The sequence below is a fragment of the Mauremys mutica genome, chromosome 16 (genome assembly GCF_020497125.1).
Source record: "Mauremys mutica isolate MM-2020 ecotype Southern chromosome 16, ASM2049712v1, whole genome shotgun sequence".
Taxonomy (NCBI): Eukaryota; Metazoa; Chordata; order Testudines; family Geoemydidae; genus Mauremys; species Mauremys mutica.
The window spans coordinates 5194704-5221649 of NC_059087.1; the positions used below are offsets into that span (position 1 = coordinate 5194704).

Below are 26946 nucleotides of genomic sequence, written 5' to 3' on the forward strand. Positions count from 1 at the left end.
AACCAAACTCCTTCGTCAGTTAGGGATACTCTACAAGCACCTCCTCAGAGATTGTGATGGCTCTTGCTGAGCCCCCGAGAGTTCATCCATGTATGTCATCATCTCTAGACCAGTGTCTAGGCCACCATGGGTGACGCTGTACCATCCTACAGAGCCATGAAGAAGACCTTGCAAGAGACTTGGGGAATCCACAACAGAGGTGACGTAGTCTTTCTTCAGAGGAGGGGGTATAGGACAGCATTATTCCTGCACCACCTGTTGGCCAGTCCATGCAACCGTTCTGAAGAGGCTACAGAAGAGGCTTCGGTTAACGTTTGAGTGCCTAACATGAGGCACCTGTATCTATTTAGGTACCTAATTCAATGGCTTGATTCACGGGGTCCTGGGCACCCGCACCGCCCGCTGACTGCTATTATTAGTAACATCACTGCAGTGCGCAAGAGCCCTAGTCATAGACCAGACGCCCGTTACGGTACGTGCTGCACAAACACAGGGCAAAAAAAGACCGTCCCTGCCCCCAAAGAGTTTACAGCCGAAGTGTAGGACAAGAAAGAACAGGTGGATATGGTCAGACAGGGGAGTACAAGGAAACAATGAGACAATATTGGTCAGCATGACAGGTCTCAGCAGCCTAACCATTGACTATATCAACCCTAGTGTCTCGCTGCCCTGGTCAGAACAAAGATGCTGTAGTAACAGTCCCTACCCTACCCCGCAGTGATGAATACGAAACAAATGTCTCGAAAGACCAGGAGTATTTCAGCAGGAGCTTCGTGTTCAGCTTGACCTCTATTGCAGAAGCAGCAATTGCGCACACACACACACACACCATATACTGTGCCTCTCACTGCAGTACACGAGAGCAGCACCATGCCAGCAACCCTGCAGCACCATGGCATGGCATTTTCTCTTGCTTTTTTATTCAGGACAAGCTGTAATCAACAAGGGGAATACAGAAAGAACTTTTATTAAGTGCTGATTCCTCTGCAAAACAAGAATTGGCACCAGCGTATGCATGCAAAAGTTCTCTGTATTTAAATATTTATTGTAGCTCCACAAAAATGAACAACAAAGACAAGCCTAATGGGTTTGAAACAGCACCAAGCAGTAGGTTCAATGCAGCACGCAGTATAAACTGGAAAAAAGAAAAAAAACCCTGAATCACAAAGGATAAATGGTTTTATGCCTGGCCTCGCAACTGCACGGGGTTGAACACTGAAATTCTATGATCAGTCTTAAAAAACACAACACTCCTGTCACAACAGATTTGATCGGAATAAGCTTGTATAGGGATTTTGCAAAGATTTCTAAGAAAAGGGAAAAAGTTAATGCAATACACAAAAAACGGTCACCCAGCTAACTCCAGAATTAAGCCACTACTATTTCTACTGGGAACTCATGTGTATTAAAGGTCTGAATATTAAAACTAAAACTTAACATGAAAGTCAAAAAAATGAAACATGTGATCCAATGTTTTTTTTAAAAATTAAAATTAGGATCAAAAAGTTTAGGAGCAATTTTCTTTATATATGCACACACCTCTAATGGCAAAATGTGATTCTACCATTTTCTCAGCTTGAGATACTGAATTAGGGTGAGCAGACAGCAAATGTGAAAAATCAGGACAGGGGGTGGGGGACAATAGGAGCCTATATAAGAAAAAGACCCAAAAATCGGAACTGTCCCTATAAAATCAGGACATCTGGTCACCCTATACTGAATGATCATGAACTTGGTGCATTCAGTGTTTAAGTACATAGAATATCAGTGCAATGCAATGATGCCTTTTGTTAGGCTTTCATCATTTTTATATGCCTGCAACTACTGTTTCATGTGCAGGGACTTTCATTTCTGTACACACACGAGTCACACTCTGGAGGTATTCCTGCACAGCAGGTAAAAATCTCACACATTTTATCAAGCCACCTTTGATCCAAATCCACCAGGATGCTAGCTAGTTACACACACGCTGAAACCAAAATGAGGCTGGCCATGAATAGAGAAAGGGAAAAAAAAACAGAAAGGAAAACAAGAGAGCTGATACATTCCCTGCAGAACTTGTGAAAGCTGAACATCAGCAACATGAAGAGTTAAGGTGAAAAGTCAAGCCCATCTTATGAACACAGCAATATGCTGTGCCAGATTACACAAAAACAGCCTGTCTATAGAGGACATTGGTACATCCCGGCTGAAATCTGCTAGCCATTTCAAACAGGCAACGCCAATACCTACAAATCTCTACTGTAAACAAAGGTGGAGATCACAAATGTTAAAGAGAGGAATTCAATATGCTCTTCTAAGGTGAGGGGTTGGAGTCACAAGGAGCTCGGAGATGAGGAGACAAACAAAATACAGAGCTTTTGCAACTGGAAAATTTCCTGCAACACACACACACACACACACACACACACACAGACTCACTCCCAACCAGAAATTGCAGAACTGGAATTAATTTGCAAACTGGTCACCATCAAATTAGGCCTGGATAAGGACTGGGAGTGGATGGGTCACTACAAAAACTAATTTCCTCCTGCCAATTCTCACACCTTCTTGTCAACTGTTTGAAATGGGCTGCCTTTGACTGCATTGGCCTCATTAGCACCACAAAAGTAATTTCCATTCCTTCTTGTGAACTGTTGAGAATAGGCCACTTCCACCTTAATTGAATTGGCTTGTTAGCACTGACCCCCCACACACTTGGTAAGGCAACTCCCATCTTTTCATTTGCTGTGTATTTATATCTCCCTAGCAGGGCCGCCCAGAGGGGGGGGCAAAGGGGGCAATTTGCCCCGGGCCCCAGGCTCCGCAGGGGCCCCCAAGAGAACAGCGGAGGCTCCCGCCTCCACCCCTCTCCTGGAGCCTCAGCGCATCAAGCGACGTGTCTCCGGCAGGGCCCCTGAGCCCCGCCCCGCTCAGAGCCGCGTGGGGAGGGGGCGGGGCTGGGAGCTCCAGGCTGAGCTCAGCTCCTTCCGCTCGGCGTGGGGCTCCCAGCCCCGCCCCCTCACCACGCGGCTCTGAGCGGGACGGAGCTCAGGCCCCGCCGGCCACACGCTGCGGCTGTCGGGCGAGGCGCTGAGACTCCGGGTGAGGAGGGAGCCGGGGGTAAGAGGCTGGGGCCAGGGCAGGGGGGAAGCGGGACCCGCCGCCGAAGCGCAGCCCGGTCTTCGGCGGTGGGGGGCCCCTTCCGTTCCGGGACCCGCCGCCGAAGTGCCCCGAAGACCCGCGGCGGGACCCCCCCCCGCCGAATTACCACCGAAGACCGGGCTGCACTTCAGCGGCGGGTCCCGCTTCGGCGGTAATTCGGCGGCGGGGGGCTCCCGCCGCGGGTCTTTGGGGCACTTCGGCGGCGGGTCCCGGAACGGAAGGGCCCCCCGCCACCGAAGACCCCGGGCCCCCGGAATCCTCTGGGCGGCCCTGCTCCCTAGTGTATGTTCCACTCCATGCAGGGCCGGTTCCAGGCACTAGTGAAGGAAGCAGGTGCCTGGGGCGGCCAATAGAAAGGGGCGGCAGTTCGTCCGTTGTTCGGGCGGCACGTCTGGGTCTGCAGCAGCAATTCGGCCGCGGCAAGTCAACCGCTTCAGTCTTCGGCGGCACTTTGGTGGCAAGTCAATCGGGGTTTTTTTTTTTTTTTTTAAAACACTGCTTGACGCGGCAAAAAAGCTGGAGCCAGCCCTGACTCCATGCATCTGATGAAGTGGGTTTTAGCCCACGAACGCTTATGCCCAAATATATGTGTTAGGCTCTAAGGTGCCACAAGGGCTCCTCAAAAAGAACAGGAGTACTCGTGGCACCTTAGAGACTAACAAATTTATTTCAGCATAAGCTTTCGTGGGCTACAGCTCACTTCTTCAGATGCATAGAATGGAACAGACAGACAGGGGATATTTATACATACAGAGAACATGAAAAGGTGGAAGGATGCATACCAACAGGCAGAGTCCAATCAATTGAGATGAGCTATCCTCAGCAGGAGAAAAAAAAAACTTTGAAGTGATAATTGAGATGACCCATAGAAGGTGTGAGGAGAACTTAACATAGGGAAATAGATTCAATTAGTGTAATGACCCAACCATTCCCAGTCTCTGTTTAAACTTAAGTTTTAATTGTATCTAATTTGCATATTAATTCGAGTTCAGCAGTCTCTCTTTGGAGTCTGTTTTTGAAGTTTTTTTGTTGCAAAACTGCCACCTTCAAGTCTGTCACTGAGTGGTTAGAGAGGTTGAAGTGTTCTCCCACTGGTTTTTGAATGTTATGATTCCTGATGTCAGGACTCCTCGTTGTTTTTGCTGATACAGACTAACACAGCTACCACTCTGAAACCACACACACAGAGCTTTATTTTCTTGGAGACTTTAACTCTATTCCTCCGTGATTTCAAGAAGTGAACTTTCCCAAGTGGAATATCCACCATCGCTCTCTAGCTGGGTATTTTACCAGACATTTGAAGGTCTGCTTGGGAAGTTTGCCTCTGATCTCCCCAGCTCCACCTGCCCATGCATCCCACAGAAAGGTGGGGAGGAGGGGGAGAAACAAGCAGTACTGGATAACGTTTGGCTTTGACAGGTTTCAGAGCAGCAGCCGTGTTAGTCTGTATCCGTAAAAAGAACAGGAGCACTTGTGGCACCTTAGAGACTAACACATTTATTTCAGCATGAGCTTTCGTGAGCTACAGCTCACTTCTTCGGATGCATAGAATGGAACACACGGACAGGGGATATTTATACATACAGAGAACATGAAAAGGTGGAAGTAGCCATACCAACAGGCAGAATCTAATCAACTGAGATGAGCTATTGGCTTTGAATCAAGCCTCTTTAAATAGAGCATGTTGCTGCTCTCAGAACTGCTGCTGCTCTCTTGCCGACTCTGAACTAGCTTGCGAATGAACAAACATTTCAGGGCTTCTTATACAACCAGGCCTTTTATCCTCAAATTACACGTCAGCAACAGGGAAAAAAAAAACAAAAAAAACTAACCACCCTCACGAGGACTTCTGCACCACCAGCACCTCTGTGCTTTTCAGAAAAGCCAGTCTGACAGATGGTTTCCCCTGCATTGCTTCAGCAGCTCTTCACCTGTGTTTGAACCATAGGAGAAACTTTGGATTTCGCATGCTTAACTTCACCAAATTCAGCACCTCGGGAGCCCTTCTCCTCCCACACCCCAAGCTTCTTTCCAGCCCTATTTAGGGAAGAGTTCTAATTATATTTTTACAGCTTACTTTGAATTCACTTTTACAGTCAGGTTAACAGGGACTAGATCTCAGCTGAGTCAGAAGCAGCCAGGCTACAGTATCCGTGGGTTCGGTTTTCAAACACTCGTTTGCTTTTAACGCCCATGTGTTTTTCCATTTTTGGGAGAGGGAACTGCTCTGCCTTTTTATGAATCAACTGCCCCTGAGGGCAACTTACTTGTAGTAAACAACTAGAGGGGTTTTTAACTGTTTTTCAGAGAATGTTAATAATGCTGGCGCTGGCTTGCCCGACTCTCACCCCAGATGGAAAAAACAAAGGAGCTGACTAAGCCTGAATAGAATACAATCACCTGCCCAGGATGTTAGACACGTAGGATTATAGGATTTCCCTCTGGGAAACAGTCACTGATGGAGCAGGTTGATATATAACAATTATTATTTTGCTCTTCTCGGGTATCTTCTCCAATGCATGGTACAAACATGGATGCTGAAAGGAACTGGTGGAATCTTCTCGTATTGCTCTGGGATCTGGGGCAAGGGGCAGGATGCAGAGACCCCACGGCATTGGGGTCCACCCCCTGCGTGCTGCACAGCATTCCACCACAGGCAAGAGCGTTATTATTAGGAAGGCAGGGGGGCATGGCAGGAAACCTTCAGCTGCTGCAGGCTTGCTCGGGTGGAGGTCTGGAACCCAGAGAGGAGAGGGTGGATGGTAAGATGCTGTGCTCCTTCAGAATTCCCCTGCACCAAGTCCATTTACTTGCGCTTGACCGAGGAGAGAGGATTTAGGCCCATTGATAAAAGTCAACGTGCCAATTTCTGCTCTCTCATTCATGCTGGGCTAAACCCAGAGGCACTCCAGTGGTGGCAATAGAGCAACTGGACTGGCCTGGGTAACACAGCGGTATCTGGCCCGGCAAGGAGGGCCTGGTGGCTGTCTCCATGGATGTGCTGGATGTTAGACTGTTACACAGACACGGTTGTATCCCACACTTACTCGGGGTGGCTCTCTCCCCAAGCGGCTGGACAACTTAGAGGTTTGAGCCCACTGCTGGCTTTGAGCTAACAGGGCTGGGTCTTTTAGCTCATGCAATAGAAGCTCATGCTTTCAGATCCAGAGGTCCATGGTCTTCTCCCCACTGCCAGCCACCCATGCTGGGCGTCATCTTACATTGGTATCCCCCGAAAAAGGCTAGACCGCAATTTAAATGGGTTTTAAAAACAGGGAGGAGAGGAAGAGCCCACCAACTAACTAAAGGAGCGCGAGAGGCCAAGAGATACTGACAGGGACACTAAGAGAACCAAGCTTGAAGACTGAACAGCACAAACCAAATGGCAAATACCGAGCACGTGACAGGCCAGTGGCAGGCAGTGAAGCTTTGTAGCGTGGCAATCTACCTTCCAATGCATCAGCTCAAAGCAGGACACCATTTATATGGTTCACCCTAGAACAAACAGGTCACCCTGGAGCCGTCCCTCATAGCAGCCATATGACTGGTTTCCCAGGAACCAGGACGCACAGTTGAAATCTCTCTACATACTGCGCGTGTGCGCACTTATCAGGACAGGTCAGCAGGGCGCCAGGAAATGGGCACCCAGGCACAACTCAGATCAGTCCAATATTCAGCTTCAAATCCCCCCCAGTTCCAGGGTGTCTAGCTCTGAGGATCTGACTTGCCCTGTTTGAGGGAGAACCAAAATGGAGATGTGGCTCTGACTTTGAATCAGACACCTCATGAGTTCAGGGAGGCTCCAATTCAGCGGTTTCATCTTCGCCCACCTACTTTTGACTTTTGGTGTAAGTCAGTCTCCCTGCCAGCGAAGGAGTAATTACTAGATCCTTCAGCAAAAGTCAGTGTTGTATTGTCTTTCGTTGTACAGTAGTTCACACACACGGCATTGGGTGTTCTCGGCTAACTTAACAAAACTCTCCTTGAAAAACCCTTCTGCTCCCATCCTGATATGCAAGAGAACACAAGCTGAAACTTCCAGGATATGTTGGGACCCCGGTTTGTTCATTTATTTACTAAAAGAACTCCTATCCCAGTGTCTACGTATCATTTTCAGCAATTAAAGAGACATCCATACACAATCAAATCAGTACAACATCAAATACAGTAGCATGGCCCTGCTACAGACAACCACAGTCAACAAAAATTAAATTACAAAACAAAATCTCCCCACCCAAAGTTTCCAAAGGAACTGCCTACCTCCCCTGAGCCTTCCCCAAATGCCTTCACAGTATGTCTACACGTAGCGGGTCAACGCTGTGGCAATCGATGCACCAAGGGTCGATATAGCGGGTCTAGTGAGGACCCGCTAAATTGACTACTGATCGCTCTCCCGTCGACTCCGCTACTCCACCGGAATGAGAAGCGTAAGGTAAGTTGACAGGAGAGTTTCTCCCATCGACCCAGTGCGGTGTAGACACCACAGTAAGTCAACATAAGCTACTTCAACTCCAGCTGTTTTCATGTAGCTGGAGTTGCATAACTTAGGCCGACTTACCCCAGTAGTGTAGACCAGGCCTCTGTCTCTTGTCTATTTAGATTGTAAAGTCTTTGGGGCAGTGCTTGTACAGCCCCTAGTACAATGAGGCCTTGCTGAGGCCTTTATGTGCTTCTGTAATACAAGTCAATAAGAATAATAAAAATGGATTTTCCAGGATGCCCCCTAGGTCAATAGATTTAGGCTATTTTGTTCCAGGACTAGGAAACTAATTCCAAAACATAGGGGCCCACTTGAGGAATCAATCTTCTTGTAATGGAAGATTTGATTTCAGCTTGCCCAGATGCATTGGATGGGCAAAGCCATGTAGCATTACACAGATATCTGGGCTCAAAGTCGGGAGGGATAGCTCAGTGGTTTGATCATTGGCCTGCTAAACCCAGGATTGTGAGTTCAATCCTTGAGGGGGCCACTTAGGGATCTGGGGCAAAAATCTGTACTTGGTCCTGCTAGTGAAGGCAGGGGGCTGGACTCGATGACCTCAACGTCCCTTCCAGTTCTAGGAGATATACCTATCTCCAATTATATAAGAGTTTTTGGTAGGTGGTAGCAAGCAGATGCAGCTCTGTGGTATGATTATCAAATGGGCTCCCCTTCACACCACAAGGCTGAATCTAATACATACAAAGTGAAGCCCATGCACTGACTCATGTTACCATCTCATGGGTTCCATGGAGTGATTAGCCAGGTTGTTTCCTTACCCAATACGCTCCTGCTCCATTTCTTCCATTTTCTCTGCTCGAGCTATTACTCGGTTGATGATCTCCTTCTCTTCATCGGTCAGCTCTTCATTTTTCCGTTGCCTTTCCGGCTGGTTTCCACGTACCGACCATCCAGCAGGGAGTCTACAAAGCACACAAAGGCAGTGAGATTTGGAGCAGGAGGACAGGTACATTATACAACCACAGGGCCCACTAGAAATACATTTCCCAGAAAAGAAAGAGTGCAGACAATAGGCACACAGAGAGTGAGCTTTATAATTGTCTCATGTTTACCAGTTCTCTCCCCATTTATAGGTTTTAACCATTTGTCGAATCTCCATGCATGGGAAAAACTCCTTGTCAAAATTCACTGAGTGCCACCTTACAGTCTACCAACCATCAGTCACCGCATTAGCCATCAGCATCTAGAACTTCCATCCTGGAAATTGTATCAGCAGCTGTGAAATTGGCTGTTGACATTTGAAATGAGAGATGGGAAGCTGTTTCCCCACTTAAGCTCCTCTCCCTCCCTCTCCAATCCTCCACTTTTCCACACCCTGGTCATGCTTTGACCACCACAGCACGAACGCTCTACAGAGGAAAGATAGGTCTCTTTTGCAGACAGCACCGATCGTCCAAGCTGTAAGAAAAGTGGTGAGACCACCACCCGGGTAGAAGAGCTGAGATTCTTTTACCCAGCTCTGAGCATTTTCTTAGCTAAATTCTTTCCCCAATACATCCTTTGCTGCTTACCTGATTCCAGTGACACTGGTCACAACAGGGACACCTAAAATACGACAAGTCCTATTATCCCATTTGGAAACAGACTGTGTTTCTGCAGAGTCTCCATGAAATTATCTACAACTCCCGTTTCTGCTTAGAACAGGCAACACCAAACAGATACTTATTAAGAGGGAGGGGAAGGGATAGCTCAGTGGTTTGAGCATTGGTTTACTAAACCCAGGGTTCTTGAGGAGGCCATTTAGGAATCTGAGACAAAAATCTGTCTGGGGATTGGTCCTGCTTTGAGCAGCGGGTTGGACTAGATACCTCCTGAGGTCCCTTCCAACCCTGACAGTTTATGATTCTAGAAGATACGGCTCCTCTACTAGGTTCTCTCACACTGTTTTGTGCAAGAAGAACCTAACGGAAAGCAGAGCTCCCAATATGATGGGTTAAAGCAGCTGGATGCATTAGTTTAACTAAAACGAGACTACCTTGATCGTGAGATGTAGACCTTCATTGGTTCTTTACCAGAATTCAGGCTTTGTGAAGAACTAGCCATTAACCCATTCCCATTTTGTATGCATCTATACAGGAATTGCACATTTTGATTTGCTGACCCAAGTCCAGACATCGTTAGCAAAACGATAGGCATTATTGAAACGACTAATTGCCTAGGATCTCATTAGAAGGTGAGAGGCGTATCTGCCTAATTTAATTCTGCTTTAGCTAGTCAATCTATACCATTGCATGCAGATACAAAATGACTGTCCTCTTCCTTTCTCTCTTTCTCCCTCCTCAACCTTTTTTAATTTGAAATATATATAGACATCCCTGGCATAATCTTCCTTTTGTTTCTCCAAACCCAGTTCCCCTGGCACAATGGACACAACTAACAAATAGGGAGAGGCAATTTTGAAGATTCCCTCCCATATCCCCCTGTGTGTTTGTATCGTGATGTGGAAGGAAATCTCTGGAGAATAAAATTGGTTTGACAAACCGAATCTGCTGTTCTGAAATGAAAATCCATTTCATAGTGGTTCGTTTTCTGATGTTACTTTCAGTTCACCTTGGTCCCACTGGGAAAATTGTACAGGGGGAGGAAAGCGGGGGCATATGTTCAGTGACCAGCTCGATCAAAAATAAATAAAACATCCCATCACAAGACTGGTATGCAATGCTTCCTTGACACTTCCAGCATCAGAATTCGATATTAAGTGATAAGCTCTGCATAAAGCCACTCTTTTCCTCCTGAAATCCAGTCAGCCACCTAGCACAGTACATGACCTTTTCAGTCAAGTATCAGTCCCCACGGAGATGAATCTCCCAGAAGCCACTGCCCATCCTCTAGACTAATGGGCTAGCATAATCTTCTGTGGGTCGCAGATAGTTGACAACCAGCATATCTAAAAGGCTGTGGGCCCAATCCTGCAATGTACTGAGTTCCCCCAGCAGTCTTGTCTACACTAGGGACATTTTTAGAACATTTCCCTTGTGTAGACATGGCTCAGGAGTTGAAAGCGCTCAGCAGCCCCCACAAGGTATTCAGGCCCAGGGGGAGGGATAGCTCAGTGGTTTGAGCATTAGCCTGCTAAACCCAGGGTTGTGAGTTCAATCCTTGAGGGGGCCACTTAGGGATCTGGGGCACAATCAGTACTTGGTCCTGCTAGTGAAGGCAGGGAGCTGGACTCAATGACCTTTCAAGGTCCCTTCCAGTTCTAGGAGATAGGATATCTCCTTTAATTTTAAGACATTGCAATAGTAAGTGCAGTAATGCCAATTAATTTAGGAGTCTTAAAATCTCATAAGTGCCTAAATCTCTTTAGAAAATGATATTTTAAGACTCCTACATCAGTTAGGCATTGTGATGCTGAGCACAGCAATGTCTCAACACCTTTAAAAATCTGGGCCTTTGAACTACACACCCTAATTGCAAGAGAAGCTTGTTTATTCTGAAAGTGTGGGAGTCACACAACCATAATATCCAAGTACAACCTCGGAAAAATGCATCCCCATAGATCTAACACAGATCAAGGGAGGAAGAAGACAGCGCTCTCTGTTTGCAGCTTGCTAATATGGGGGTTATTGCTCTATATTACATGTGTCTGTAGGGCTGTTCGGAACATTTTTTATTAAATTAAATTTTGTCAAAATATGCAATTTCCTCGGAGCTGGAAATGTTTCAGTGATGGCCTCATCAGCAGAAAGCTTTTTTGGTTGAGAGAAGAGGTGGTGAGACATCCCGATTCATATCCCTGCTCTTTCTGAATCAGAGTGATCTGGATGAAAAAACTCTGCTCTGAATTAGTTGGAGCACAGACACGAACGAGACGCTCACACACAAATTGGTTTTGTTCTGCATTGCAGTGAAAACAAAACTGAGTTGGAAACCTCAAAAGTTGCTGTGAAATAGAGTTGTCGTTCTCTAGTCAGCTGTAACCCCACGCTTGGTAGCATGTCCCAGCTAACCTGTGCGCTGCTTTGAATGTTTATCCCATCATGCATTACTACACAGCCCTAGGTAACACATTTACCTTGGGGGGGGAAAACTACCTTGAAAAGAACACTAGAGCTCTGTCTGAAATTCACCGAAGGAACAAAATCTAGGCTTGGGGGCAACCCTTTAGAGATAAGAACTGTCATTTACTTTTCTTTTGTTGATTCCAGAGGAGTTTGACATTCATCTGCTGAAACGCTTACAAAACGGTAAATGTAAAATTATTATTATAACTAAACCCACTTCCTCTAAACGTTCTCTTCCCCAGCTCCGAAAGCTCAGTAACTTCCCAGCCAGAAAACGTGGCTGCAGAATTCCTCCTCTGATTTGCAGGGTGATTTGCTAAATATATTATGAAGTTAGCTCAATCCCCATTCCTCTCCATTCCAGAATCTTCAGGCATAAAATGGGGTTGTTCGTTTATTTAAAACAGCACCACGCTGCCAAAAGAAATCCTGAGCAATTCAGCCTGTTCCCACAGCATAGGAATGTAATGGGATGGAGGGACTCAGGATTCTAAAGATTTAAAAATCCTGTAGAATGGAATGGGGGGGGAGGCGGAGAAGGGCAACATTTTCAGTCACTTTCAAGGGGACTTGAGCACATTTGAAAATTGCACAACCAAACCAATAGGATCCTGTAGAAATTACTCTCAAAACCTACAGAAATTAATAGAGACTTAGCTCCCTGATCTAGAGTTGTCCAAGTGGGACTGAAAAGTCTATTGAAAGGCTCCCGTTCTCTGTTACACTCTGTGGCACTTTGCTCTGGAGGTCCTGCCCTCAGAGCTGAGCCATTTGTCCTAGTCATGGAGGGAACTTCTGAAAAAAACACGCCCCGCTGTTGAGCTACAGGCTAGGGCCAAACGCACCAAGTCAAGGAGCTCCGCACACAGGCACAGGAATCTGCATGCCCAAAACAACTGGAAGGGTCGGGGTCTTAGGGTCAGATTTTCAAAGGTCTCTAAGCACCAGATGATGCAGCTAGGCACCTACTGGGATGTTCAAAAGCATTTAAGCAGCTAGAAACCCAACTCCCATTGAAATCCCTTGGGAAGAGTCACCCTAGGCATCTACCTGCATATTTTGGTACCTATAGACCTTTGAAAAGCTGGCCCTTTAGTGATAGATGCCCTGATCCTGCAAACACTTGCCACATACTTACCTTTCAGCAAGTTGAATAGTCCCATTGAAATCAATGGGACTTCAAATTAAGCACATGCATGTTTTCGCATAAGGGTCTATCTCATTATGCTTAACTCTCCATCACTAGATAGACTGAAGGCACCAATTATAGACTGAAAGCACCAATTATAATGTGATGTTCCACGTTAAATCAGACCAAGTTTCCCTGCTGTTTCTGACAGCTGTTAAACAAAAAGTGAACAACCTAAAACAAAAATCCTCACACGCACACCCATGCACAGGCTTTTAAAATAGAGAAAAAACTCTTTGGTTGATGCACATGGGATTCTTGCAACATCTCTGGAGTGAGTATGTGGAATTTAACTCGCTGCCCTGCTTATGTGTAAAGTGAATCCTGTTTGCTGCTATTTGTACCGAGCGTGTACGGGAGGGCAGCACTGTTACGGATTGTTGCACACTTCCTCCTCCGTATCCCACACGGCAATCTAATGCGTGTGAGCTATGGAGGGAAGACTGATACTGTGAAGGGGAAAGAGACAGAGAGACCCAAGAGCATTAAACATATTTGGGGGATGGGGGGAGAGGGGAGAGGAAGTGGTAGACTTCTTTTAATGTTAGGTCCCATAGGAAATAACTTCAGTTACAAAGATTCCCATAGCAACTTCATGGCTCCCAGCTAACGTAAATAGCCACCAGAGTTACAGCAAGCCTTTGTCAAAAATCTTTCCAGGCTGGGGATACATTTATTTATTCCAAACTCACTCCAGTCCCAGGCTGACTAGATCTGACTAGCCCCAGCTCAGCCCATGCTCCCTGGCCAGACTGACTCTTCCAAAGCCAGGGTAAGCTTTATAGCTCCAGAATCCCGCCTCCAACAAACTCCAGCCAATCAGCAACCACTCTCAGTGATGGCCACTCCAACACACAAAGCTACTACACAATCTGCGCGCTAACGTGGCTCCGTTATGTTAGAGACAGGGGTTCCTGTCCCAGATCTTCCTGACGTGAGCTTGTGCAACCCCTCAGCTATGTTACCCGGGAGATGGGTGAACGCTAACTAGCCTCCAACGTCACAGTAGGAGACCCCAGCTAATAATGAGGGTTGTGAAGGGCACAGAAATATTAAAGAGCAATCAGCAGAAGATCTGGGGCAAGAACTCTGAGCCTGCAGTTTAGAGCACCTTCCCCTAGATTACAGGAGACTGATCTGGGGATGGAGTGTCCTCCCCACTCCCAATTTTGCTTCCTGAACATCATGCAAAGACCTACAGTAGGGGCCAGAGTTGGGTTAATCATGAGAGACTAATCAGATTTGGCAACACCGATTCCCACCATGGAAACACAAAGTAAATGCATAAGGGTTTGGCATTTGTCTGTGAAAGACTATGGATGGACAGAAGCTGTGCCACACTCATCAGAGGCCCCCAGTTATTTAATCTGGGCTTTGTAATAAATTCTTCGTGCTGAATTTATTTCAGGCTGCGCTGACATCATGCGAATAGATCTTTGCCTTCCAAACACTGCCTAAAGGTGTTTTCAGAAGGTCCCATTTTTAGATTAGCAGGTCCTTCTATTGCAGTTTGCAGATCACAAAAAATAAATTTAACAGGGGTGTAGTGACAAGTAATTTATTGCCAGTAAAGATTAACACTTGCAAAGAGGAAAAAAATTAGGAGGCCTGTTTCATACAGAGAAAAGCAATTTCCTTTCCTAAATTATTTCCATAATTTCAAGTTAAGCAAATGATCCAGTTACATTTTATACACTATTCTTTCCCTTATTTGTCAGCTAGACTGTGCAATAACACAAGGGCCTCCTTCTCTTGTCAGATATGATCCCTGCACGCAAAACGTTTCATTATGTTTAGATTTTTCTTAATTGTTATCCTTAACATTTCAAAACATCCCATTTGAAACAAAAAAAAGTGCTTCCAAGTGATTGTAGTGTGTAAATAGGGTGACCAGATGTCCCGATTTTATAGGGACTGTCCCGATTTTGGGGTCTTTTTCTTATATAGGCTCCCCCCACCCCCTGTCCCGATTTTTCATATTTGCTGTCTGGTCACCCTATTTGTAAACTTATTGACTACCATGTTAGTTCTGTATGTTAATGTTCTGCACAGAAAGAGCTAACTAACCACTAAAATTGCTAATGAGGGGAGTAAGTGGACGTTTAAGAGAGATGTGAAGATCAGAAGTTAGTTCCCAGTTCACATGCTGGTATCGCATCAGGAGAGATTACAATTATATTCCCTTTCTGCTCAGCAATTTCTAGGCAAGCTGCTTCACTGTGTTTGCAAAATAAACAAGCACAGATTCATCTCTGTGTTGGGGGTGGGCGGGAGGGAAGGTCTACAAGGAAAACATCTGTCAACATTTTATTAAACATTCCACTGCCTACGTTGAATTTCAAACCCTATTGTAAAGCCATGAATTGTAAGCACATGGATGCATCATGCTTCAGGTATCTCGGCCAACTAGTCAGTTAAAGTGATGATCCTATTCGACCACTTAATGGAGAGTGAATAATCCATAAGATGTCCCGAATGATCCTACAGAACTTTAACACCCCATTAGAGACATACGCTACACGTTATCCTCCAGTTGGGAGGACAGACTTGAAGGCTGATGGGCACAGTGCAAATACTACCCATCCCCAACGCCCAAGTGCAATCAACAGGAGGTGCACAGCTCAGGTAGCAAGATAACCAAGGCTGAATTCAGTCTCAGGGCCTGCTCAGCACGTTTGCCAGTCAGTGCAGGTGTCTTCTGTACCAATGGAAAACAGGTCGCTGATGGGTTCTTGCACTGAAGGGCATGGTGCTGCTGCTGCTGGCAAACCACTCAAACTAGCTGCTCTTTACTTATTTCGGGTTATTACTCCTGAGGGCATTCTGCGCCAACACATTACAAATTCTGCGCCAAAAAAAATAAAAAATGTTGTGCACAAGATTTTAAAATTCTGCAAGTTTTATTTGTCAATAAGTAAATGCCGAGGCTCCAGCATGGCAGTGCACAAAGGGGAGAGACCACGCTGCAGCCTCCCCACCCTCGATCCCGGGGACACGGACTCAGTGATGAGGCTGCATTTGACACAGCACAAGGCCTGGACCTGTCCCAGAAACACCCTGGGGCCCTGCCCCTCTGCACCAGGCTCAACCAGGCAGGATCCAAGTGTGGAGGGGCTCAGATCTGGATGCACAGAGGCTCGTTGGAGGGAGGGGTTCCAGGTGCAGGAGCAGTGGGACTCTGCAGGAGCTTCCAGGTGAAAGTGGTTGGGACTCAGCAAAAGGGTCGGGGTGCTGGGGGTGTGGGGCTTGGTGGGGTGGGGGTCTGGGTGTAGCTAATTGGGGGTCTGGATGTGGGGGCTCAGGGTGGCGCAGGGGTGTGGGGCTCACCAGGGTGGGGGTTTGAGTGCAGGAAGCTCAATGGGGATGGTCTGGGTGCAGGGGTGGGGATCCAGAGGCAGGGGGTCTGGGTGCGGGGGGCTCCAGATGCAGGGGTTGAGGTTCAGTGGGGTAGGGTTCGGGTATGGAGGGCTAGGGGTTCTGGGTGTACAGGGTGAGGCTTGGTGGGGGGGGGTGAGTATGGGAGGTCCGGATGCATGGTGGTTGGGCGGATGGGGGAGCAGCTCCCCGTACAGTGACCCCTCCCCTTCACAGCTGAGGAGCAATGGGGGCAGGAAGCAGGGGAGCATGCTGAGCTTCCTGCAGCTGGGGGAGGGTCTGACACAGCCCTAGCCACTCCTTGCAGGGGAAGAGGAAGGAGCCACTGGCTGGGGTGTCCCTGCAGTGATTTACCTCTCCGATGGCTGCTCTAGATGCCTGAAATGATGTACCTGCACAGCTAGGGAGTAGAGTGTGACTGCTCTTGCAGCTTCTCTGTCACAAAGTCATTTTTCTGCGGGGAAGCAAAGAAACCTGCAGGGGACATGAATTCTGAGCATGTGCAGTGGCACATAATTCCCCCAGGAGTAGTTTATATGGGACATGGAGAACAGAGAGCACCTAGCCAGGGCTGCAAACGCGTTTGCCATCACTGCAGCACAAGCAAAACTGAAATCTATTAAACATCCCAAAAGCACCCAAACAGCAACCATCAATGCAACCCTCCTTCCCCACAGCCCTGGGGAAAGAGGTGCACTTTGCAGCACACTGTGGAAGGCAACAGCCGCGGGCTATTTCAAATCAAGGGGCAAGAGGCGAATCCCACATTCAGAGGCTCTTAAAGACAATACTTTGGCAGCTGCTTCCTCCCCGTTAGACTGCTGGGTCTCTGCTCAAGCACTTCTACTGACCATGGCTACAGCTAGGGTTGGCCGCACCCCAGAACTTCTGACATTTTTTATTCTTTCCAAGCTGAATCGGAACGAAAAACTGAAATTTTTGCTATTTCCAGTGGAACAAAAATTCCCAAAACACCTCCCGTTTGGGATTTGACCTTTGATAAGGTCAAAAGTTTCATTCCGATAACGTCAGAGCGTTATACAATTATTAGTTTAGAATGTAAAAATCCAAACAAAATGAAACATGACTGAAATGAAAAAGGTGTAACAGTTGATTTAGACTTCTTCCGGTTGAAAACACCACATTCCTGCAAAGCATTTTGATTTTGACTAACCAGCATTTTCTAATGGAAAACTATTCCATAAAAACAAAATAATTTGGCTGGCTCTCCCTATGGTGGTAGAGCACAGAAAAAGGCTGTCTCCTCAGGCAGACAGGCCCCAAGCTGCTAAGGGTACATCTACCCTGGAACAAAGGACCCGCTGCATGGCCGTAGCTGGCCCAGGTCAGCTGACTCAGGCTGCGGGGCTAAAAATTTCCATGGAGACGTTTGGGATCAGGCTGCAGCCCAGTTTCTGGGACCCTCCCCCTTGCGAGGGTCCAGCCCAAGGCTGAACATTTACACACCACTTTTACAGCCCCTCACCCTGAGCCCCTCAAGTCCGAGTCAGCTGACCCAGGCCAGCCAGGGGTGTTTAACTGCAGTGTAGACACCCACAGGGCTCTATAGGTCAAAAAAGCAGAGCCTCGGACTCCACCCTGCAGCCAGCCGGTCTGTACAGAGCCCAGAGCACTGTGGCTAACAGCCATGTATTGGAAGCGATTTATTTTTCCACTAATGGGAGTTGATAAGTTTCCTCTAGAGATGGACACAAGCTTTGATGTTTGGATCAGGATCTGAACAGCCCCAAATTCCAAGGGGATCTGGATCAGGGGGATGGTTCAGTACATTACAAAGAAGGGCCCAGTCATGTCAACATTTGGACGGATTCAGAGGCAGGATTTGGGCTCCACCCATCTCTTTGGTAACCAAGAGCAGAACCTTCTAGATTTCCTGCTCCTTCCAGACCCTGTCAGCAGGGTCTCACTGGTGCAAATCTCCACGAAATGGTTAGTGTCTCTTATCACACAGCCACAGCATCCAACCAAGCCCCTTGTCTCAGCCTTAAGACTTCAAATAACTCTCTCTGTCCCATTCAATTACGGAAGGCAAGAGCAGCAGGATTGCTCAGCTGAGCTGTCTGCAGTCTAGGGGGATGACAACCCACAGCAGATTGCGAGGTAGCTGCAGCAGCTATACAAATTGCTCACACCCTCCGTGCCAACAGAGGCAGAATGAGCAGCTGCCGACATTCTGTATGGTGCATAAGGGGAGAGTGGGGGAGACAGACTTCTATGAATTTATAATACAAGAAAAAACACAGTAACACACTCTTCCTAGTCCAGCCCAGAAGCAAAGCCATGATAGACATTTTGCAGTTCATCAGCAACTATTTCCATAAATCTTGCTGAGCTGCCACGTCCTCTCCGTTTGTGAGGCCAACACATCAGCATACTGGTGTTGCATTAGCTGCCAAGTTCTGCTGAGCATTTCTTTTCCAATCAATACAGAACGCATCTTCTTTTTTAAAGTCTTTATCTTATGCACTCTTCAATGATGCACTAAATATTCCACTGAACTTCTTCATTAATAAAACAGAACTCCCAACAAAGGCCCCGTGATGGAGTCTAACCATAGTTTCTAAGACTCAGGGGGATTTTCAATCCTGTGGTCCTCAGAACACATTTTTCTCCTTCTGCACTATTCAGCAGAATAGCTAAGGCCCCTGTGAGAAATAGAGCAGATTATGCACTCGCGAATCCTGAAAGAAAGGTATTGGCGGAGGGGGGTGGAGGGGGGACCTCAATTACACAAACTCTGCACAGGTGCTGCTGAAGCACCTGGCAAATCAAGGCAAGCTAACCTCCTGACAACGGGACCGACAGGATAAAGCTATGGAATTTACAAGTGCCATTGGCAGAGGAAAATAAATACGAACTGACTGCCCTTGAGAACACCAACAGCTTGCCAGGAAAAAACATAGTACAGTAACTCTTCCTTCTTGCCTACAGCTAGGGTTGCCAGGCGTCCGGTTTTTGACCGGAATGCCTGGTCGAAAAGGGACTCTGGCTGCTCCAGTCAGCACTGCTGACCGGGCCGTTAAAAGTCCAGTCAGTGGCGCAGGGGGCTAAGGCAGGCTCCATGCGGCTCCCAGAAGAGGCGATATGTCCCTTTGGGCGGCCCTATGGCAGAGGGGCCAGGAGACTCCACGTGTTGCCCCCTCCCTGATCTCCTGCTCTGCAGCTCCCATTGGCCGGAAGCCGTGGCCAATGGGAGCTGCAAGTTCGGCATCTGCGGGCAAGGGCAGCACGTACCACGCACCAAGCAGAGCCGCCTGGCCCCTCTGCCTAGGAGCCGCCCGGAGGGACATACTGCTGCTTCCGGGAGACACCTGAAGTTTGCGCCACCCAGAGCCTGCACCCCAACCCTCTCCCAGAGCCTGCACCCCCTCCCCCTGCCCCAGTCCAGAGCTCCCTCTTGCACCCCTAACCCCTCATCTCTGGCCCCACCCCAGAGCCCACACCCCCTCCTGCACCCCAACCCAGAGCTCCCTCCCATACTTCAAACCCCTCAGCTGCACCCCTCAGCCTGAAGCCCCATCCTGCACCCCAAACCCCTCATTCCCAGCACACACCCCCGCACTCCAAACCCCTGCCCCAAACCCCTTCCCGCACCCCAAATCCCTCATCCGCAGCCCCACCCTAGAGCCCACATCCCCAGCTGGAACCTTTACCCCCCACCCCAACCCCATCCCCCTGCTCCAGCCCAGTGAAAATGAGTGCGGCTGCGGGGGAGTGAGCGATGGGGAGGGGTGGAGTGGAGTGAGCGGGAGCGGCCCCTGGAGAAGGGGAGGGGCACAACATTTTGCACACTCAAATATTGACACCCTCCCCACCCCAACTTTGGGAAGAATTTGAGTCAAACTACAAAATTACAGGGATTCAGATCCTGGGTTTGGGCTCAAGCCTGTGCCTTGCCGTGGGGTACCAAGGACTCATTTTTACACCAAAAAAGTAATTCTGGCACCCAAATGTGGGAGTTGGATGGCCAACTTCCTGACCTGCCCATGCAAAAAAAACAAAAACAAAAAAACCTGAGTTTCTGAGCATCCAGAATCCTACCCATGAACAACGTAGTAGCTGCCTATGAGAATTTGCCATGTCAAGGTTAGGAAATTAGAACCATTTCAAGTAGTCAAAGGCTGCACGTAGGCTAAGTCTCCAAGTCAAAGGCTCCTCCAGCACGCTAACAGAAAACAATGGCTTAATCTGAAACTTTACAATCTGGAACACTGGAAATCGTCCATTAAGAAGTCCTTCCATAGGCAAGCCCCTGTCTTAACCAAGTAGTTTAGAGTATCTCCAGGTAACTTCCCCTACAATTGTAAGGGATTGTGGTTTAGGCGGTCTGGCCTAGCAGTCACAGCTGGACTGAGGTCTGGCCACCTGGGACAGGAATCACTAGGCTGGAGCTGAAGGCATCACAAGGCCAGGTCCCATAAACAAGACCCAGGAGATCAAGAGATGAGGTGAAGTCAGGCATTTAATCTGTGTAGTTCCCCAGAAAACTTCCCAGGCCAACCACTGGGCTTAAGTAGGGGCACTTGGCCAATCAGAAGGTCACAGGGTACTGTCACTCTGGGTCCCATAGGCGGCACTTCTTGTGGCACCTACTCTTCACAGTGCTCCCTGGCTGAGTCTCTGCATGACCTCCTGGTGGTGCTGTGAGAATATCAACTCCCCTAGACTATGCTGACATGGGCTCTAGTCCCTGGGTCCTTACAATAATTTTGTTTGGCTGGCTGTTGACCCATCTCTGCTAGACAAGTGGGGCTAAATACTGCCATGACTTACATGCCGCACAATCTCGACCCTCACAGCTCCTTTAGGCAGGTTCTCTACTAAGAACTGCAGATGTTAGTAGAGTTCCATAACGCAGAAGACACAAAGCTGGGCCAGGTGTATTTCATCCCAGCCTTGAGAAGAAAGGCTCTCTTGGGGGTTTACAAGGGAAAGCTTGCATGAGAGCTTGCTTCCCTTAGGCCTGGTCTACACTGGGGGGGGGGGGGGGGTTCGAACTAAGGTACGCAAGTTCAGCTACGCGAATAGCGTAGCTGAACTCGAAGTACCTTAGTTCGAAGTACTTACCCATCCTCACGGCGCGGGATCGAAGTCCGCGGCTCCCCCGTCGACTCCGCCACCGCCGTTCGCGGTGGTGGAGTTCCGGAGCCGACGGGAGCGCGTTCGGAGTTCGATATATCACGTCTAGATGAGACGCGATATATCGAACTCCGAGAAGTCGATCTTTACCCGCCGACCTGGGCGGGTAGTATGGACGTACCCTTAGATTAAGGACATCTAAGGGACACTGCCTGTCAGACTTCAGTGGTTGCTCCTGGGGGCGTAGAGGGAGGTGAGCCCTGTAATTCTACAGCCTCTCAGGAAGAGCTTTGTTGGTGGAGATGTAGGTCTAGTTCCTCCTGCCATGCATTTGAGAGAGGACGGAGCCAGGTGAGGAAAGGTAACAGAGAGGAGTCCTCATTCTCCTCTCACACTGGAGTTGCTCCGTTCACCTTCACAGAGTTGCTCCTGGTTTACCACCAGTGTAAGTGAAAGGAGAAGTAAGGAGACCCAAGGTTTTTGAGACCAGTATCTGAAACAAGGTTCTCACAACTTGTAGGCTGCAAAGGACTAAACAAAAACAAGCATTCATTTACAATCTTAAATGAGATTGTCTCTAGATTCTCTACGAGTAAAACCTTCCAGTGCATGCCAGCACCCAGCAATCCCAAAGCAGCTATTCGTGTATTGTATGCTTTAATTCAATAACTGCATCCGTGTGAAAGTCACGAGCAACGTTTAATTTAACTACAGGGCAGGCAATATTTCATTTCTAGAGCCAAGGGCTGATTTTGTTTTTAGCTCCATCCTAATGGGTCTTCAGCCACTCCCCACAAAGTGTGACACAAGGTGGGTAAATTAGCAGTTGCATCTGAATGGTTTAGCGACTATGAAAATGTGTAACGTAGATGGCAAGTGTCTGAAGCATCCAAGTCGTTTTTAAGGGATAAATATGTTTCTCTTTCCGGATGAACAGTGCTGGATTTCAAATGTCTGATTTCTTCGTAACATTCTCGACATGGATATGAAACTCTCTTAAACAAGGATTTGTCAACATGCCACTAAGGAGATTAGGCAACAGTGATTTACAATTTGTGTTTCAGATACACACCTACTGAATTGAACCGATTCATATAAATAGATGACTGCAATATAACAGCTTCAAGCAGGAATCATTTCTATTATTTCATGCTCCCTACATAGCAGCAGCTGGCGCTCCAAACAAAGACAGCATGCCAGGGAGCAAAATATTGTGTGTCTATATAGCACAAATTGTTCTTACTACTGCTTGCAACATGTGAATTGGACACTATGTTCCCTATTCTCATGTATGGGCTGTAGGATCCTGTGCGTTACACAGGTAGAACAAGTAAATGTCTGCTGTTCATTGCATTCTATTTCGTTGTCCAACTGCCTTGGCTGGGTCCTGCGTTAAAGTAAAGCCAGATCTGATTAATGGCAGATTGAGCAGCAATTTAGCCTTGCACTAACGTGGAGGAGAAGGGGCCTTGTTTTTAGAAGTTCTAAGGCGTATTGACCCCAGATATCAATGTGGCAGGTTATTACAAAGGGTAACTTACCCCGCAGTAAGATTATGGCTTGTAATTAGTTAGGGACTGATTCAAAGCCCATTGTATTCAACGAGAATCTTTCCACTGACTTACAGGAGAAAAGCAGTCAGAACAGGGAGATAATACAGTGGCAAAAATGTCTTGGAGGCTGCTCCTACTGCAGTTCCCCTGCAAATGCAACAGTGACTCCGCTGATATTTCTCCAACCAACGCCACAGGATTAAGTAGGGGGTTCACTGTTAAATTGTTGTGCACCAGGCTTGACTGCGTGAGCCACATCAGTCATTCATTTACAGCGCTGCCTCCGAGGCAGCCTGCCCCCGCACTGCCCAAAGGCTGAGCACCGATGTATTGGCACAAGCGTCTTCAGTCTGGCCCCTGGCATTAACTTCAGCTCCACAGTCTGCAGGGCAAATTGTTTTAAATAAATAATAACCCACTCACAGGGCGTTTCATTGCTGTCTCTCCCTGTCCTAAGGGCATCACAGAGGCTCATTTGTGCAAGTGGAATCCTAGCTAATTCAATGCATTTGGGTTAGGTGTGTTTGCGCTTTTGCAGTGATTCGGGTGTTTTAAGAGAGAATGGTTCTGATCCAGCTCTTCTACCAGTGTAGAGCAGGGGGATCTACACTGGCTTTAATGGAGCTGCTCCTGATTTACACAGAGGTGAAAGGAGAGGTGGGCTCTTTCAGTTTCACAAGTCCGCTAGGTCAGAAATGCTGGCCAGAGATTCCCCTCAGAAGAGTGCTCTCTCAGGAAACACTAGAAGATTGTGTGTGAAGGGGAATAAATCTGGATCCCCTCCAGTTCAGAAGGTTCAGCACATCTCACCGCAAATGCCAAGAAGCCAAGATCATTTTTCATACAGACGAAGATAGAAAATAAAAAATAAAATAAAAAAAAAAGACTAAAAATTTGCTTAAGCAATTCTCTTCACTCATCCTCCAGCCAGCCATGCAAGTTTGCCATTGGGACTGCAAAACCAGTCTCCCTGTAGCTCCCACCATCTGGAACAGCTTCCCTGTATCTCTCTCAACTCTGCCGGCTAGGTCTTCAGCCGATAGAAATCAATGGCAGTCAGGTCTGTTTACTTCTGGGGAGCCACAGAGATACACACCAGCCAGGGATCTGGCCTGTCACCTCTCTTCAAAGCCCTCTCTCTTTCTCCCTGGCCTCTGCATGTTCATTTTTCTCTGCCTGTGCTATTTAATGCAGTTACTAGCTCTTAGATCTGTAAAGTGCCTTGGCATGCAAGATGTACATGTTACAGCTTGTACATATGCCCAATACAGTTGCATTGCACTACTGCATGAGGGGACAAAGCAGAGACGTTTGGGGATGCTGTGGAGCTTTTTGAAAAATTCCCTGAAGTTGCTTAAAATAAATGACTTTTTCAAAAGCTGTTATTTGTAATGACATCTTGCCTTTCCTTTGAAGCCCATAAAAATGCCTCTGGGTGCAAGCAAAATAGAACAGATGAAGAAGCAAGCGGGATACTTACTGTTCCTTTTCACTGCAGGAAGGCATACAAAAAAAGAGAGGGAATAAAGATTAGGTGAGAAAAACAATGACAACAACTCATTCCAGCAGCAGTAACGGCATTTCTTGTTTCATCCGTGATTCTAACTGACAGTTTGTCGCTCTCTCGAGACTGTTCCCATTACTCCTCCAGAACCCGATGCAGAGAAGCAGGCTGCGGAGCCCAAGTATCAGAGCAGGCGTGAGTCATCTGGGGCCTGCACACACACACACACACACATAGGAGAGGCTACACGGTCTCCTTTCTTTCCCCAAAGACGCCGCTGCACAGGAAATGGCAAATGCATCTCAGGCACTGGAATACGATGGCCATGGCCCTTAGCAATGGCAGCAAACACACAGAGGGAAGGAACAGGGACAGGTCATAACTGCTAAAGAGAGAGGTCCCAAGTAAAATCCTGGGCCCAACAGGCCTGAATTTAGGAAAATGCAGACCTAGCTCCAAACACCAACACTAACCTATGCAAGAGGCCTTAGCTCTGTATGGTTCTGAACAAGCTCTGAAAATCGAAATACTCCCAAGCTCTGGGGACCTTTAGATCCAGCTTCTGTGTAGCCATGGTCCCATCTCCTGTCATCAAGTCCTATCAACCTTTAACTTCTGTTTTCTCTCGGCAAATCTTTCCATCCTTGCAATAGTCGATCATTTTGACTGCAGTACAGATTCTTCCATAAACAATTAGCATGACATGCTGTCCTAGAAATTACTCAAGTCATTCACACTGATCTTCAAGGCTCACTTTCCCAACGCAGTAGGTTAATACAAATCAGTGTTTCCATCATAAACTCTTTCTCCCCCTCCTGCCCCCCACCCCCACCACACTTAAAAAAAAATGCTGAAGGTTAGAAGCTGCAAACCAACTTGGCTAACAGGTCTGAGTCTTTCTTGGAAAGAAATGTTTCATGTGATCTCCTAGCTTGGGGAAGATATAATTAACACCAGTTCACCTTTTTCTTTTATAAATAGAGATGGCTCCCTTTTCTGAGGGAGTGAGAGATCAGGTATGTAGAACAATGTCACTTACACGGCTCTGAGATTTGATCAGCAAACAATTTAATTTCTGATCAGCTCGCTACAGAATACAGCGAGCTCTGCGAACGTCTATGATGTCTCAACATTAGAAAATAAAAACAAATCCCTGATATATTTATAAGGGATACATCACACATCCATTCATTTAAATTATTTGGATTTAATTCCAGAGCAAATTGACTGGCTTGATTGTTATTTTTTTATTTATTAAGGTCTGGTAACAAAAATTGGATTCACTAGCACAAGATCTGTTTGGATGCATCTAAATCCCGTGTTCACCAGAGACACACAGGGTATGCTTGAAGTGTGAGGATTTGTTGAAAATACCATTATTATGATCCACACAGCTCCGTCAGTGCTGACAGTGGTAAAAGTGCCAATGCAGACCAGGCACAGGCATTTTAACCATCATATGAGGAACTCCTGTTCTGAGCAGACAAATTAGGAGACATGCTTGCACAAGCACCAGCATCCAGTCTACATTAGTGCTTCCTCCATTGATAGAACTAGTAGGAGATTTTCACAGACAGTTCAGCATGGTCAAGGCCACAGCATCAGCTTCCTATCTCAACTGCAATGTAAACCCAGAATAACATCACCCATTTCAAAAAGTACTGACACCAAGGTGATAGACACAATACATGAATCTGGATTGACACAGCTGGAGTTATTTGGGATTTACATTGGTGTAACAGAGTAGAATCTACATTGATTAATCCAATTTTGTATGTAAATGTCAAATACATTTTTGTAGCAATATGTTTTTTAGCCACAAACAATTCTAGATTGACAAACAAGAATTCCCTTACTTGGCTCTGAGGGACATCGGCCTGTCATTTGGACACATCCACCGATCAGTACTGTTGCCAAACATCGTGTCTGTCATGGCTGACTCTTCAGGCTATCTGGAAAAATAAACAGAGTTTGCAAGTCACCAGTAAGATAAAATATTGGATCATCTTCCTCAGCCAAGTTAAGAGAAGCTACAGGAAACGCATACAGGGGAGTCTTTTTTTAAAAAAATAAATAAATAAAAAGGGTATTTTCCCACTGAACATTTAGATATTGCTGATGCATTTTCTGACACTCTAATCCACAATAAATCTCACTCTGGCACATAAATCTGTAATGTAGAGCCATACTGAAATGAACCCAGCAATGCTAATTCTTCCATAAATCTGAAAAAATGGCTGGAAATCTTGTTCATACAGGATGGCCTCTGTAACATCATGAGAATTCACTTTGCATAGTTTAGGCTTCAGATGATAGCTTACACCTTGGCTGTCCAGCCACTCATGAGATGGAAAATTTAAGAGTTTCTGATTTTAAAAAAACAGATGAGATGGGGAAATGGTTAAAATATTTTTGGCTAAGTTTGTTCTAAGTTAAAGGAAGGGGGAAGAGATGGAATATCAGTTTCATCCACAGTCCAGCACCACACTCTAGACTGGAGTAGTATTTCCGGGCAACAGAAGTGTTCATAGTTGTGTGTGAGGAGCAGCACGTCCAGCTCCCATTAATGATTCTAC

The 26946-nt window shown here is 46.9% G+C and overlaps 1 protein-coding gene across 5 annotated transcripts in view; it reads right to left on the reverse strand.

Moving 5' to 3' along the window:
- RPH3A (rabphilin 3A) overlaps window positions 1-26946 on the reverse strand; it is a 134697-nt gene that overhangs the window by 49879 nt on the left and 57872 nt on the right. For all 5 annotated transcript variants that reach the window (XM_044990286.1, XM_044990284.1, XM_044990287.1 and 2 more), the window contains exons 2-3: window positions 26227-26322; window positions 8404-8547 (exon numbers count right to left, since the gene is read on the reverse strand). In XM_044990286.1, coding sequence (XP_044846221.1) covers window positions 8404-8547; window positions 26227-26303 — 221 coding nt within the window. In that variant the 5' untranslated portion in view covers window positions 26304-26322. The remainder of the gene's footprint in view (window positions 1-8403; window positions 8548-26226; window positions 26323-26946) is intronic.